The sequence below is a fragment of the Sycon ciliatum genome, chromosome 8 (genome assembly GCF_964019385.1).
Source record: "Sycon ciliatum chromosome 8, ocSycCili1.1, whole genome shotgun sequence".
Taxonomy (NCBI): domain Eukaryota; kingdom Metazoa; phylum Porifera; class Calcarea; order Leucosolenida; family Sycettidae; genus Sycon; species Sycon ciliatum.
Genome location: NC_088650.1, coordinates 22,035,295 through 22,050,567, shown reverse-complemented (window position 1 = coordinate 22,050,567; position 15,273 = coordinate 22,035,295). Strand labels below are relative to the sequence as shown.

Genomic DNA, 15,273 nt, shown 5'->3' with positions numbered 1-15,273 from the left:
CCAGTTGTAGTCTTCGGGGTGCTGAGTCGAATGGTCTTGGTACGAGGAAGCTGAGACGCTCCCTTCCTACTTTAATCCCAATCGAACTCGCGCACTTCCACCGAAACTGGGTGACTGCGCCCTACTAGATGGGGATTTGTATGCAAAATGTCACTAAAAGCGCCATTTCGTTCTTATAAAAGCACGGATGACCGCGATTGGCCCATATGTTGTAGTCTTCTGGCCGCTGAGTCGACTGGTTTTGGTCCGAAAAGGCTGCGATGCAGCGTTCGGCCCTTATTCCCAATCGAACATGCTTGAACAAGCGGTCACGTGCTCCTACGTACACCAGTCACCTGGTCACCGTGCCTGCAGGGTACAACTTACTAGCCTGTATGACCTTTTTTGGGTGCAGTCCTGTCACTCGAGTTGAACCTTGGTGTGAAAGTTGTCGCCTGCTGGCGCTGTGACCAGGTGACTTGGGCACGCAGGAGCACGTGACCGCTTGTTCACCATGTTCGATTGGGAATAAAGGAGGAACGCTGCATCGCAGCTTTCTCGGACCGAAACCAGTTTAATACTTGTACAGAGCCACAATCTGCACGTGCGCTGCTCCCCATCCGCATATGGTGCGCTGTATTTGAGTATGCCTCTAGCACTACTGTAGTGTAGGGTAGATACTGATCATGCCTGCAGCCCATTAGTATTACTGCATTAGCAGGCTGTGATGTCAGTCAGATGCTAGTAACAGTGAACTGGGTTTGTGGATTGTCCGACCAGCATACTATGCAGTAAGTTATCATAGCAATCTGTACATCATGGTACATAGCGAAGAGAAAGGGTACCCTGCTGCGTTGTGTCTGCACAAACCACGCAGTCATAGACAATCATTAGCAAGAGTAAATGTCATGGCAAGATAATCTGCAGCCATTCATTGTTCAAGTGTTGCAGATTCCGGTTAGAGCATCTCAATACTTCCTCAAGAGAAGCAATGATCTACACATGTGGTTATAAGCTACAGAGAAACGGTTGGCAAACCGCTGGAAAAGTGCTCAATTCACAGCAGTACAGAGCTCCAACTACAGCCATACAGGTATATGACAGCGTGTTCTGAGCTGCAGTGATGCTACTGTGTGTGCTTGTGAAATGCTTGCAGAGAAGGGATTTCGTTGATCTTCCCTGCATGAGAGTTTCAAGTACATGTAGCGATGTATACAGCCACATGTGCACTAGTACGCGAGTACAGCAGTATGATTATGTAAGTTCAATGTGCTCGCGTGTGTGTGCGTGTGTGTCTACTTGTGCGAGTACAGCATTATGGTTACCGTATTTCCTCGATTAATGGACCATGCTCGAATAATAGACCATGCTCAAATAGTAGACCCTCCTAGAGGCCTCACGGAAAAATAGTAGACCATGCCCGAATATGAGACCCGGTCTCTTATTTGAGTTCATCGCTTTGCGCATGCGCACTAAGAAAGCACGTGGTGGATCAAAAAAGGACGCGATTTTAGGTTGCGCAACTACAATTTTTGTAGTGGCTAGTGCTTTCTTTCATTATTTGAGCACGGGCCACTATATTTTCATCGGCACATCGCTGGAAATGGTGGATTTTTAACACGTCATAATATAGAACTTCTATATTATGACGTATTACAAAATTCACCATTTCCAGCGATGTGCCGATGAAAATATAGTGGACCGTGCTCGAATAATGGACCATGCCCAAATAAGAGACCGGGGGTCCAACCCTCTTCAAAAAACAAAAGACCGGGTCTATTAATCGAGGAAATACGGTATGTAAGGTCAATGTGCTCGTGTGTGTGTGTGTGTGCGTGTGTGTCTACTTGTGCGAGTACAGCATTATGATTATGTAAGTTCAAAGTGCTCGTGTGTGTGTGTGTGTGTGTGTGTGTGTGTGTGTGTGTGTGTGTGTGTCTACTTGTAGTCACCATCCGTTAGATACTACAGCTGTCCATGTGTATTGATACTACAGCTGTCCATGTGTATTGAGGTAACCCAGGCGGCTACGTGCACTAGAAATCTGTTCCTGGAGCTGATGCCATGTCAAGACGAATAGGAGAAGACAGTTGAGCTAGTTGTTCGATAACCTGAGAAGAGATGGTAATCAATGCAAACACACAGCAACAACTGATCAAGATTATGAGAATTGCAAGACTGCAGCATTGCAAAGCACACCCCAAATGTTAGCGACAGAAGTCTTAGCCGATTTAGCCAATGCGTCAAATTCGCTCAGCTGGGACTCGGGGACCACTGTTCCAAGATCGTTGCCTGTACGGTCATGTACTTCGAAGTAGCTATATAAGTGCAATGGGATTATTGGATTGCTATAATAAATCGTTGCTAATTTTCGACAACATGAAAATGTTAAAAATGTTCTTCGCTAAATTTGGAGGTTTACTGTACATGCGCTGATGAACAGAGTGAAGACAAAGACAAATAGGGGCGGTTGCAGTGTGCAGTGAAACCGGTCTAAGACGACCGCTCAAGGGACCTTCAAAACATGGTCTTTGTAACCAGGTGGCCTCCTTGTCCAGGGTCATTTGACTGAAAAAAGCATCCCTTGGTCCTGGTTGTAGTGGTCCTCTTGGACAGGTGGTCTTATCTTATCCGAGTGGTCTTATCTTATCCGAGTGGTCTTATCTTATCCGAGTGGTCGCTGCCTTGACAGCAGGTTTTACTGTATGTGAGCGATGAATCCAGTCTTTAATGTTGGTGAAGCAGGTGTGACAAGGGCGGCCGCTGGGTCGTGATCCAGCGACCATTCCAGCTGAGAAGTACAGTCAACTTTGCGTATCACGACACCTGGCGGGCATCAGAAAAGTGTCCTTATTCGGGAAGTGTCTTTATAAACCGAAGTTTCATTATATGTATTACAGATAGATGGGACTTTGCTCTGGGCATGGAAATTCTGTCGTTATACCTGCAGTCGTTATTAGCGAAGTTGACTGTAGCCAAAGAAATGATTACCGGTATGAGGCATAGCTACATGCTCTGTGATATCTTGATATGGACCAGGTCTGGTAGCCATACTTGTGGAACAGTAGCATGACGAATAGCAGGTACAAGGCATACATTTTTTTAAGCATAATGCATAATGCCATAATACTACTATTAAATATTATAATACTGGAGAAGAGAGGTCCATCACATACCTCATCAAGAGTGCAAGCAGTTTCCAATGGCTGACCATTTATACCGAGTATCTGATCTCCGGGGTGTAACATTCCCGTATCGGCGGCAGCTCCGACTGGACTGATTGCCTTGACGAATATGGGCAAATCACCTTCATCACAGCCACTGCCACCAGCTAGGCACATGCCGAGTGGCGAGCCTTCTTCAAAAGCCAGCGTGACACGCTTCTGAACCTGGTTGTAGCTGAATACGGAAGTGAACAAAGTAAAAAAAAAACCCACACGCAATGACAACCACGGATAATTGTATCTCACGGCTGGAACAATCGGATCTGTGTTGAGGGTGGTATCTGTGGAATACCTTTTTTTCTTCGGAAGTACTTTTGCACATTGGCCAACTATTAAAGGGCATTCATCGAGAAATGTAGCAAAATAAGCCCAGAAGAGGAAATCTGTATGCTCTAAAGAGCAGTGAGTCCATGCATACTGTAGTTGACATGCCATGCAAGCTACCGCTAGCTTACCTAACGGATGTAACCCATAATGGCCAATGCAAAGAGAGTCCAGCGCCGGGAGTGTTTGGGTCGCCCTGGATCAGATGAAAGCGCACACTGTCGCTGAACGACGCAGACTTGAGCAGTGCAACTGCTTCTTGATGACTACGGCCAGCTAGGCTGGTTCCTCTGATGGACAGCAGAATGTCACCGCGTTGCATTTGCCCGGTGCGTGCTGCAGGTCCACCGTCGGTTAGCTTGGTAACGAAGACGGGCAAGTCCTTGAAGTCACCGTGTACCGTACCAACACCGCCTGACACAGTCATTCCCAGTGAGGTCTCGGTACCACCCTGCACATGTATGCATACAGCCAGCAGAGAAGGGCACTTGACAAAAGAGGGCAGGCCTGAGGAAACACATTGACCTGACAGCGCAGCTCCACAGGCATAGCTAGCTGTACAGCTCTACGACATTACAGATGTCTCACACGAAAGATGTTCAATACGTGCATCGTAGGCATGTTCTTGAGTCCTATGGTTGAAGTCAAGCTATGCGCATGTGAATAGTCAATAGAGGATATCTGTGCTGCAGTGCTTAGCTGGGGACCATCTCTGATACATATACATGTACATACCTTTGTGACAATAACTATCTTCTCTGTTCCTGGGGACTGGATGCTATTGACATGAGTACCATCCACTTCATCATCTATACAATTATATTGGTATGTATGCACACATACACACATACACACATACACAATAGCGAGAGTTCCCAGATTAGTGAGATTGCCTAGAGTGCTCAACACCACAACTGCACAAGATTGGAGCATTACCACAACTAGGCAGAACAGAACAGAGACAACCCGGCTAGGTCATTGTTGTAACCCTGCGTTTCATGCACATAGCAAAGCTAAGGCAATCCTCAGACAACTGATAACCTGTACATCATCTGGGTCCAAATCTATACCCAGGCAGGTAGTAAAGCGCGCAAAGGTAGTTAAGCACGACATTGGTGTGACATTTCAAGTTAGTGAGACATGGTGCGGGTGGTGTCAGTTTTTACATGGGAGGTGAAAAGGAGGGAGAGAAGGAGAGGTGAAATTCAAGTTACAGTGAGGGCATGCAGGTGCTAGCGACGGCATAAAGGAGACACCAGAGCTGTAGCGCGAGAGGTAGAACTTATTCTGGTGTCGACATTTTGATACTAAGGCCACAACAAAAAGATTTCGTGTTTCCGGTCGGCCGACCGGGTCCGTTTTTTCAAAAATTATGGAATTTGTTTTGGTAGCTTTAGTAGCTTTAGTAGCTAGTAGTACTATATGTAGTGTGCGTGCAATTTTGTGCAGGCATGTTTTTGTGTCAATGTCAGTACTATGCGTCTATTGATGCTGACCCATTGGTATTGCATACAATTCTCAGAAATCTCTGAACTATGCAATACATCTACTGCGTCCCGCGGTGGTATTCTACTCCATATTCCATGTGTAAATATGTATATATTGTGTATCACCAGTGTCTGATCCAAACTTTCTCAATTTGGCTCATGTCTATGAATACAGCAGGGAAATAAACTTTCAAACCAAAAAATAATAATTTTCCGACCGACCGGGCGTATTTTTTCGGGGGGTGCCGACCGGAAACACGAAATCTTTTTGTTGTGGCCTAATTATTCTGATTTTTGTTGAGGAGCGTGGCTGTGTCAGCGCGGATGATATTGACCTTTTCTGCTAAGCACAGGACGCACATTTTCGTGATGTTGCTGTTGGTCTTTGCTCTGTCGACGATGGACCACCTAATGTCGTACTCTTCACCCTGGTCCTGCAGTGCCCACAGGTGCTTCGACAGCTGCGTGCTTTTGCGGTACTTTTCGTACCTCATAGTCGTGAGGTGGTTGCCATAGCGTGTTTTGAATGGTGTCTCGCAAAGCCTGAAGTACCGCTTCTCCTCTCCTGAGCTCCGAGTCGTGATGGCTGCGGTCGAAGCACTTGTGGGCACTGCAGGACCAGGGTGCAGAGTATGACATTAAGTGGTCCATCGTTGACAGAGCAAAGACCTACACGCTCTTGCTGGTACTTGCAGTGTACACTGGTGTGCATAACAAGCACATTTACCTCCTTGTAGACTGTGTGGCTGAGAGACACTCTTGACTTGCCTCGATACTAACAACTCCACATTGATCCCAGACACCTGGATGGGCATCACATACAGCAGCACGCAACGCTGAGTCAGCCATCTTCATCATATAGAAGTTTGGAGAATGATAGGATTGGCTCTGGATAACTTGCATTCAATTTCCTCACCGCCTGACCAAACAGGCTGGTAAGCCATCAAGGCTTGTTTCAAGCAACTCACTTGCTTTGCAGTTTGCACTCAAGCAATACCGGTACTCCCAATTTGCTATATGCCGATGATCATAACGTGTAACTGGCATCCACAACAAGCCAACGGACTACCTTAACTTCCAAGGAGGTCCGTTGCACAACAGGTAGAGATACAAGAAGGCAAGCACCTTACCTGCATAAGATGGTCAACTTCTTCCTGTGACCAATTCTGCACATCCTGGCGGTTGATTTCGACGAGCCGATCGCCGACATTCAGATGTTCCACACTGCAGCCTGGCAGCTGGAAAGCACACATGGCACATGACAATGTTTGATTGACGGAGTAGGCAAAACGTCATGGGTTGTATGAAGACATTACAAGTACTTGCTTGTCAATACATGTAGTAGTATTTCCTGTTTTCCTCACATAAAATAACTACTGAGTAACTACAGAGCGATTACTCAAGACACATGCACACCATATGATATAGGCCACCAAGCCGTGCTTTATCATGCATCTACTTCTTGTGCAATGTATGAGTCTGGTATGCTTACGATTTGTTGAACGACAATCCCACTTGTACTGGCAGTGCAAGAACACGAATGCAGCAGGACACCACACACAGTACACAGCAGGACACCACACACCACACACAGTACACAGCACAAGAAACACAACAGTACACTATGAGTATACATGCCATGCACTGTGTTACTAACATACTCATGATCCAGTATGACATCAACACCGCGCATGATTGATGTGGCATAAAATTTAATAAGAAAACATGGAATCCTTTATTGGCACAGCAGAGCAAGGCATACCCCCCCCCCCCCCCCCTGATCAAGAATACAACAGACTATTACAATAGCTATGACTAGCCACAGTCATATCACATAATTATGGCACATTGTGTGATAAGCCCGTAAGAAAAGAACAATGTGTGCTGACAGCTGCCTGTACAACTTACTGTTTGTAGTCAAAGCGAACACCCCAGCCCAGGCCATGGTCGTCAGCTACTGATCTACACAAGGGTATGCGATGGTGCTCCACTGAATAAGAAGACAACCCCACAGCGTACAGATACATGTATGTGCATCAATGTCGGCACAGACTGGATGTACTCATTGATATGCTGGTGTGCAAGTCTTAGTGAATGAAGTAAAGGCAAGTAGCTAGGCCAGAAGCACCAATGGTTAAACATATATGCAGAGAGAGAGAGAGAGACAGAGAGAGGGAGACAGAGAGAGACAGAGAGAGGGGGAGAGAGAGAGAGAGAGAGAGAGAGAGAGAGAGAGAGAGAGAGAGAGAGGGGGGGGAGAGAGAGAGAGAGAGAGAGAGAGAGAGAGAGAGAGGGGGGGAGCCCGGGGAGAGACAGAGAGAGAGAGAGAGAGAGAGAGAGAGAGAGAGAGGGGGGGGGGGGGGAGGGAGAGACAGAGACAGAGAGACAGAGAGAGAGAGTGAGAGAGAGAGAGACAGAGAGAGAGAGAGTGAGAGTGAGAGAGAGTGAGAGAGAGTACGGCATCACACTCAGTGACTGTAAGCTGCATGGTAAAACCCCATACTCAGTCTGCGAGGCTGTGCTGACGGAGCTAGTATTACCTTGCTCTGCTTGAAACAGGCTTGGCGATAGTTTACCACGCAGGATACATAATGTCACGGTTGGCGTCTGAGTTACCAGAACAGCTCTAGCCTGCTGGAATGTGGCATTGCGCAATGAGTGTCCATTTGCCTGAACACACAAAAAAAGATAAGATACAAAAAGTGTTGAATGTAGTATGAGTGCCAGTCTCTCTGCATAGCAGAACAATCACACATCACTGGTTGGTGTAGCAGCTAATCTGGCCGCTGGTCTAGTGTTGGCATGACCAGTTTTCACTCACGGCAATCAGTTGTGTTTTGGTAGTGGCCAGGGTATTGCATAGCACGGCTATAGGTAGTTGTCATTAGCTAGTCTGTCAGTGGCCACAGGACTGGCTATAGCACCTTCAGTTGGACAAACCTCTTCTAAAGGGAATTTTAGACACCTGCACAGTAGTCTTGCAACTGGGGTCCAGAGAGAGGGCCAGAGGTGATGCATGCAGCATTCTCCTGGTCCCATTTCAATCCAGTGACAACGTAGATCACTCCACTGTGGCCATGAAAGACAGCTGCTATCCAATCAGACATGGTAGTACTGAGTACACCAGAGATAATGACGTAAGCCACGCTGCAGTACACTGTACTGTAGATACAGCTACAACTGTGACAGCTGCAGCACTACACGTACTACAGCCACGGTCATGGTCATAGTACTGTACTACTGTTGCAAAAGAAGGATCCACGAGCGGGATCCGAACCCAGCACCCCTGTCTTTCCGGGACAGTGCCCTACCGATTAGGCCACCGGGGATCACACACACTCATGGGTCCTTCTTGCTACACTGCTCCCCCGCCCCAACAGGCTGTGTCCTCACACCGAACCTACTCGCGGGGGGTACGATGGGTCGTGGGTTCGAGCCATTGCCAGGCGCCAATGGTGCAAAAGAAGGATCCACGAGCGGGATTTGAACCCAGCACCCCTGTCTTTCCGGGACAGTGCCCTACCGATTAGGCTACCGGGGATCACACACACTCATGGGTCCTTCTTGCTACAGTACTATCCGTGTTGCCAAGTTACCTTGGCAACACGGATACTATGACTACCATGGCTGTACCACGTGTGCTAAGCATTCCAGTCCAAACATTACCTGTAAGATTTGATCACCGACTGCAAGACGCCCATCACGTGCTATCACACCTGTGCGAGTGATTCCATTGATAAATATTCCTTCCTGCAAGAGCAAGCAATGAACACATGCAGACACACACATACACACCAACACAGCAATGCTATGTGCATATAGACCTGACACTGAGTAAGGCAAACACTACTTCACCTGCTGTACATGTACTAACAGTTAGGAAGAGAGATGTTCATGCAAGAAAACTTTGCCTATGCAGCCTATGCCCTTCTGCAGTGTGCACGCCAAGTAGTATCCACGGGCAAATATGCTATATCATGCTATATCATGCTATATCATGCTATATCATGCTATATCATGCTATATGGTTGAAGACACAGCAAGTCACACCTATGCCCAGGCCCAGTGAAACACAGTAGTAGGTTTGCCTTGCACTGGTGCACTGGTGAGCGATAGTCGAGAGGGAGAGATATATGAGTGAGATTGCCATGCAAGAAAGGCCAGTACAGTGACATAGAGAAGCAAAACTGTGACAAGGTGACCGCGTGGGGGGGGGGGGGGGGGGGGGGTGGAGGGAGGCAGATGCACGCCAGTTGGTTTCAAAGATTATATAATTATTTACTATTTCGGTTCATATTCGCTCAAGATGCAGCACCAGGCAAGATGCAGCACCAGGCAAGATGCAGCAGCAGGCAAGATGCAGCAGCAGGCAAGATGCAGCAGCAGGCAAGATGCAGCAGCAGGCCATGAACGCTGAGTAGCTTAGTACACATGGGTACAAGTACTAGCAGTCACAGAGTACTAGTATTCTTACCAGTCTTGTGTCAGCACCACCGACAATACTCATGCCAAGCTCGGCACTTCCTTTTGGTACTTCGATTGTAACTGCTTCTCCAGACACGATAGCCTTCTTGGTCTCTGCTTGCCCCAACATAAATATCCAGACGGTGCAATGAACACAGAAGCAAACACTTGAATCACCTAGGGAATAGACCAGGTGTGTACACTTTGGGTAAGTATCTTGAGAACAGCAACTAATGAACATATGGCGATATACAGTGGAGATTGGATATAACGACACTCCTTCGGGAGAAAACAAAATGTCGCTATATTCGATCTGTCACTAAACCCGATCTTCATATGTAGTATGCAATATGTATCTCAAAATTACAGAAATGTATTGCAGATATGCATGTGCATTATAATGTATATGGATTTCAGATGTGTATGTACATGTACAGTGCTGGCAACTGAAATCCGACCTCCCTAGCGTCTCGTACGAGTCGCTAACGCGGCTAGCGCACCGCTAGGGGGGGGGGGGGTCGGATTTCAGTTGCCAGCACTGTACATCATATGTGTCTTACATGCATAGTTCAAGCCAAACGTCATGCATAGCAATAGCAACTATACCGCTGCACTGCGGCTACAACGTGCAATGACTAACACCCGTGGAGTGACCCAGAGGGCCGGGCATGTGCCACAGACATGTCCCATGCATGCCACTCCGCCCGAAACAAGAGGAAAGTCGTTCTATTCTATGCATTTTCAGGTCTTCAAGCACCAACGAAGTGTCAGTAAATTCGATCTGTCGTTATTTTCGAGGTTGTTATACCCGATCTATAATGTACAGAAAGGACTTGCTAAACGACTTAGGCAACAGAATTTTGTCGCTAAGCTCGATTTGTCGTCATATCCAATCTCCACTGTACAGTCAGACCTCGCTTATCCGGTCCTCGTTTATCCGGATCTCTCGCCATCCGGAAGAAAATCGCTGGTTACCGATGTGCAGCATATGTTATGCATACAACATAACCGGACCTCGCGATCCGCATACCGGTGCATGATTTTGTGTACAAACTGGTTAAAATGTGTACAAAAAGCTTCGTCGTATCCGGTTGCATGTGGCTTGCAGAAGCTAGAATCAGGGAGTTGTACAAGCAAATGAGGTCCTTGACCTGCTGAGTGCATGCGGACAGCACTCAGTTGCATGCACCTGTCATTTTTCTCGCTTGTTTTACATACTGTGCACGCTGGTTGTACTGCATAGGACCCGTCTACGGTCTAGTCTACATGTACATGTATGTATGTACGATGTCACTGCTTTTGACATGCATATACAGTATGTGTGTTCAGCTTTCCGGTTCCCTCGCCTATCCGGATATTTTTGTGGAAAACAGATGTGTGCGGTTAAGCGAGGTCTGACTGTATTGCCGTGTGATTATTGCCGTGTGATTATTGCCGTGTGATTAAATAGAGTCAAATCATGCTACTAGTATATCGTACAAGGGCACGGACACTGTGTGTTCATTCCTATCCTGATACAAACAACTCAACATGATATTGGTAAGGCCAGGCGCGTATACAGGGTCGGTGGGAGGGGGATTACATGGGTCTGTTGTAGTAAATAGAGAGGTTCCGGGGTACGATTTTCCGTGCCAAAATTGGTATGGGCGCTACGGATCTTTTTGAGGCGTGCTTCATACGATTTTTCGGCATGGAGAAACCGTGTGGACTGGCTTTCATACGAACCCTGTTTCGTATGGAGATTTTGCGTCGAGTGCAGACAGATTTTTCGCGTACAAATTTGGTCCGAGAAACATCGATTTTCCGCAGGAAGTTTCGATTTCGGTACATATTTTCAAAATAAAAAGGTATAGTGCGGGGAATATGACGTGTTTACGATCGTAACCTAGGCAATGACGGCAAACACATAAGTTCCGCACTCCGGAACATTTCACAGCTCGAAAACGACATATGAAAAATCCGTACCACCTCTACGGATTTTGGCACGAAAAATCGTACTCCGGAACCTCTCTAATAGCTAAGTCACGTCAACCAACTCTCGGGCGCGTCGTGTGTTTCAGCGCATGCGTAGTGCATGAAGACGTCAAGTACATGAAGTCGTAGAATCTGCGACTTGACGACTCGTTGACAGCACGGCGACGCGCAGCGCAGGGCAACAAAAGACAGAAAAACGGAAAAAAATCGTTCAGTCGGCTGACAGAAAGGGGGGGGGGTTCATCCGAACCCTGTGGAATCCCCCCTGGGTACACGCCTGAAGGCATCAGTGGAGATTGAGACCAAACTGCCAAAGATCCCATTATGGACATTGATCATGTGCTACTACTGTTCACTGTTCAACACAATCATGTTCAGACATTGTAGGGAGTGTCTACTCTACACACTGGCTTGCAAAGCAGAGCATGCCGTCAATAACAGCAGTAACGTTTGTCACTGACCTGTAGCTGCCAAGCACGGCCACAGGTGTCTTTCCAACATACACCGCGGCCCCACAAACTCGCATCCGCAGATCTCCGCCCGTGGACACGGAACCAGCATGCCTGGGCATCTAGATCGCAAGTGCTCCTCCAGTTCAGCACGCTTCACTTCTTCCTGACAGTTCTCACGCATTGGACAATGCACAGGCAATTTGTCCAGCAGTCTCCTGACCAGCATTGCTGACGGGCGCAGTTCAGACCTGGACAAAGGTTTCCTGTCGACTGGGCATGATTTTCTCAATCTCTGGTAGGGACGGATGCATGAGAAGCAGAATGTATGCCCACAAGGCGTATCCACGGGTTCTAACAGGCCAACAAGGCAAATCTGGCAAAGCAGCTCGCTGTCGACTTCGCCAACATAACGATACGTGTGCGGTGCATCGAGAGGGTGAACAACTCCACACTGAATACAAATGCCCGTTGGTCCGCTAACGGGTCCCATCTTCCCTAGGACAAACTTTACAAATGTTGGTTACAACTAGTGGCTGAGAGTGAAACAAACGTATCAACAAACATGCCATGTAGACGTACGTGACAAAGTAACCTAGGCCTAGCCCTGTGCAGGGACTCCTACAAGACTCAACATCAATCATACATCGATAAGAAACAGCAGCATGAGACAGATTATAATAATTATTTTTTTCGCTCTACTGCACTGACAAGTGACATCATGATCAGGTTTACGATCACGTCGCACAAGAACCGTTGAAAGCAGGGAGTCGTAAAATACCGTGGTATTTTACGACTCCCTGGTTGAAATGCACAGTCTAGCCAGTCTGAGCCAGATGATCAGTCAGTGCAGTTTACTGTGTAGAAGTCACTCCATGATCCACTAATTTTCGGGTATAGGGCCAGGCATGGGCCACCCTCGAGCCTCACTCACCCTCGGCCTCAGGGTGAAAATAATAATAAAACCAATACAAAGACTAGCTTGAGGACATCTGCTGTGACTCGAGGTGCTGTAGAAAAGTGAGAAGAAGATTGGAAGAAATGTGCCAGATAGGACTAGGAGGTGTGTACAAAATTATGTACAATTGTATGTGTGGAGCGAGTGGAGGGTAGGAGTACAAGATGCTGGGAGACTGAACGGAGAGAAATGCAGCATGTTGATGTTGTCCTGGACTGTGCGACGTTGCACACAATAACGTGTGTGCACTCAGTGACTGGTAGCTGGTTGCATCGCACTTCAAAATCAAGTAGCACGTTAGTTGAACTACACGTGTCACTGTACTAGTAATACTGGTCTTCACCCTATGATGATTTGTATAATTATAGCTCTAGCTCGACATCATTCGCACTATCACAAGTCATAATTATTGATACGCAATTCACATTCTCAGTTCATTTTGTGACAAGCACCCCCCCCCCCCCCCCCCCCTCCCCCCCGACGTCAATTTACACCAGCCTTTCACATTCTGAAACTCGGATGTTGGTCAAAGTAATGGATGTAAAAAGGAAAGAGAGACATGGCCCGATATGATAGGAATTAGGAGTTGTGAGTAGTTGGCCACCACTCTAACTACTACTACTAGTACACTGTAGTTACAATACCTGATGTACTTCTTTTGGAAGTAGTACGGTGAGAAAGTCAGAACGTGAGACAACTAACTAGGCACAAAAGTGAGAGGGTACTGACTCACTACTACTGAGACATTCAACAACATGACACCTACAATGTACATGTACATTGTACAAACAAAGCTGGTCTAGGTAGCTCCAGGTACAGACTACAGTAGGTGTGGTGTGTGTGTGTGCACATTGTACAATACATGTACATTGTACATGTACATGTCAATACAAGTCATGTACATGTACATGTACATGTAGATCTAAGTCTAACACATCTCCAAAGTGCAAACCGGAAACAGAGTCAGGTCGTTGAATGTCTCAGTACTCTGTCAGTTTTGTGCCTGGTTGTCTCACTCAGTACTCTGTCAGTTTTGTGCCTGGTTGTCTCACTCAGTACTCTGTCAGTTTTGTGCCTGGTTGTCTCACTTTCGGACAGTATTGTATCTAGTTTCAGTGGTGGACATTTATTCATAACTCGTATCCGTAATGTGTCCCTTCCTTTTTACTAATTTCACATCCCCATTCGAATTTCCCTTTCTGGGGGAAAGCATGCCGGCTTTCGTTGGCATCAATGTGGTATTGTGGCTACTTCTTTATCAGAACATCTGCAGTTTTGTCTAGCGTTATTCCTACATTTACATTTACATGACATTGTTGTACAAGTACAATTTTAAAGGGGAAGTTAAGGCAAAAATTAAAATTTCACCAGTTGTAGTCTTCGGGGTGCTGAGTCGAATGGTCGTGGTCCGAGGAAGCTGAGACGCTCCCTTCCTACTTGAATCCCAATCGAACTCGCGCACTTCCACCGAAACTGGGTGACTGCGCCCTACGAGATGGGGATTTGTATGCAAAATGTCACTAAAAGCGCCATTTCGTTCTTATAAAAGCACGGATGACCGCGATTGGCTCATATGTTGTACTCTTTTGGACGCTGAGTCGACTGGTTTTGGTCCGAAAAGGCTGCGATGCAGCGTTCTTCCTTTATTCCCAATCGAACATGGTTGAACAAGTGGTCACGTGCTCCTGGGTGCCCAAATCACCTGGTCACCACGCCAGCAGGTGACAACTTTCACACCAAGGTTCAACTCGAGTTCAACTCGAGTGACAGGACTGCACCCAAAAAAGGTCAAACAGGCTAGTAAGTTGTACCCTGCAGGCACGGTGACCAGCTGACTGGCGTACGCAGGAGCACGTGACCGCTTGTTCAACCATGTTCGATTGGGAATAAAGGCGGAACGCTGCATCGCAGCCTTTTCGGACCAAAACCAGTCGACTCAGCGTCCAAAAGACTACAACATATGGGCCAATCGCGGTCATCCGTGCTTTTATAAGAACGAAATGGCGCTTTTAGTGACATTTTGCATACAAATCCCCATCTCGTAGGGCGCAGTCACCCAGTTTCGGTGGAAGTGCGCGAGTTCGATTGGGATTCAAGTAGGAAGGGAGCGTCTCAGCTTCCTCGGACCACGACCATTCGACTCAGCACCCCGAAGACTACAACTGGTGAAATTTTAATTTTTGCCTTAACTTCCCCTTTAATGTACTACATGCGGTTCAGTCATGTATACATTGACTTTGTACATGACTGTATGTCTGCAGATGCGGTGTGCCCATTCCGCTCTAGCAAGTAACTATGGCTGCATTTCTAGCAAGTAGCATACGTCGTCACTATCCTGGACCCTGTCTAGACCAAGCATGTGTAAGTGTCATTGTAGACATGGTCTGTACCAGGCAGTACCAGGTGCCGCAACT

General features: G+C 47.0%; 1 protein-coding gene across 1 annotated transcript; it reads right to left on the bottom strand.

The window, feature by feature from the left end:
* Window positions 1-866: 866 nt before the first annotated feature.
* On the bottom strand, window positions 867-12,517 carry LOC135822322 (ligand of Numb protein X 2-like). Its single transcript, XM_065335065.1, has 12 exons — window positions 11,914-12,517; window positions 9,489-9,592; window positions 8,681-8,764; window positions 7,555-7,684; window positions 6,923-7,004; window positions 6,507-6,534; window positions 6,145-6,252; window positions 5,742-5,817; window positions 4,263-4,336; window positions 3,659-3,978; window positions 3,156-3,378; window positions 867-2,090 (listed from the first exon to the last, which is right to left on the bottom strand). Exons 1-12 carry the CDS (start codon window positions 12,392-12,394, stop codon window positions 2,016-2,018), a joined length of 1,785 nt encoding a protein of 594 aa, XP_065191137.1. The 5' UTR covers window positions 12,395-12,517; the 3' UTR covers window positions 867-2,015.
* Between the last annotated feature and the right edge of the window lie 2,756 nt (window positions 12,518-15,273).

Excerpts from the sequence above, each read along its gene's own strand:
- LOC135822322 (XM_065335065.1), bottom strand. The coding sequence starts at position 12,394 with ATGGGACCCGTTAGCGGACCAACGGGCATTTGTATTCAGTGTGGAGTT. Across the intron at positions 7,005-7,554 it reads CCTGTTTCAAGCAGAGCAAG|TGGAGCACCATCGCATACCC; the intron begins GTAATACTAGCT and ends CTTCTTATTCAG. Across the intron at positions 6,253-6,506 it reads GGATTGTCGTTCAACAAATC|CTGCCAGGCTGCAGTGTGGA; the intron begins GTAAGCATACCA and ends TGTGCTTTCCAG.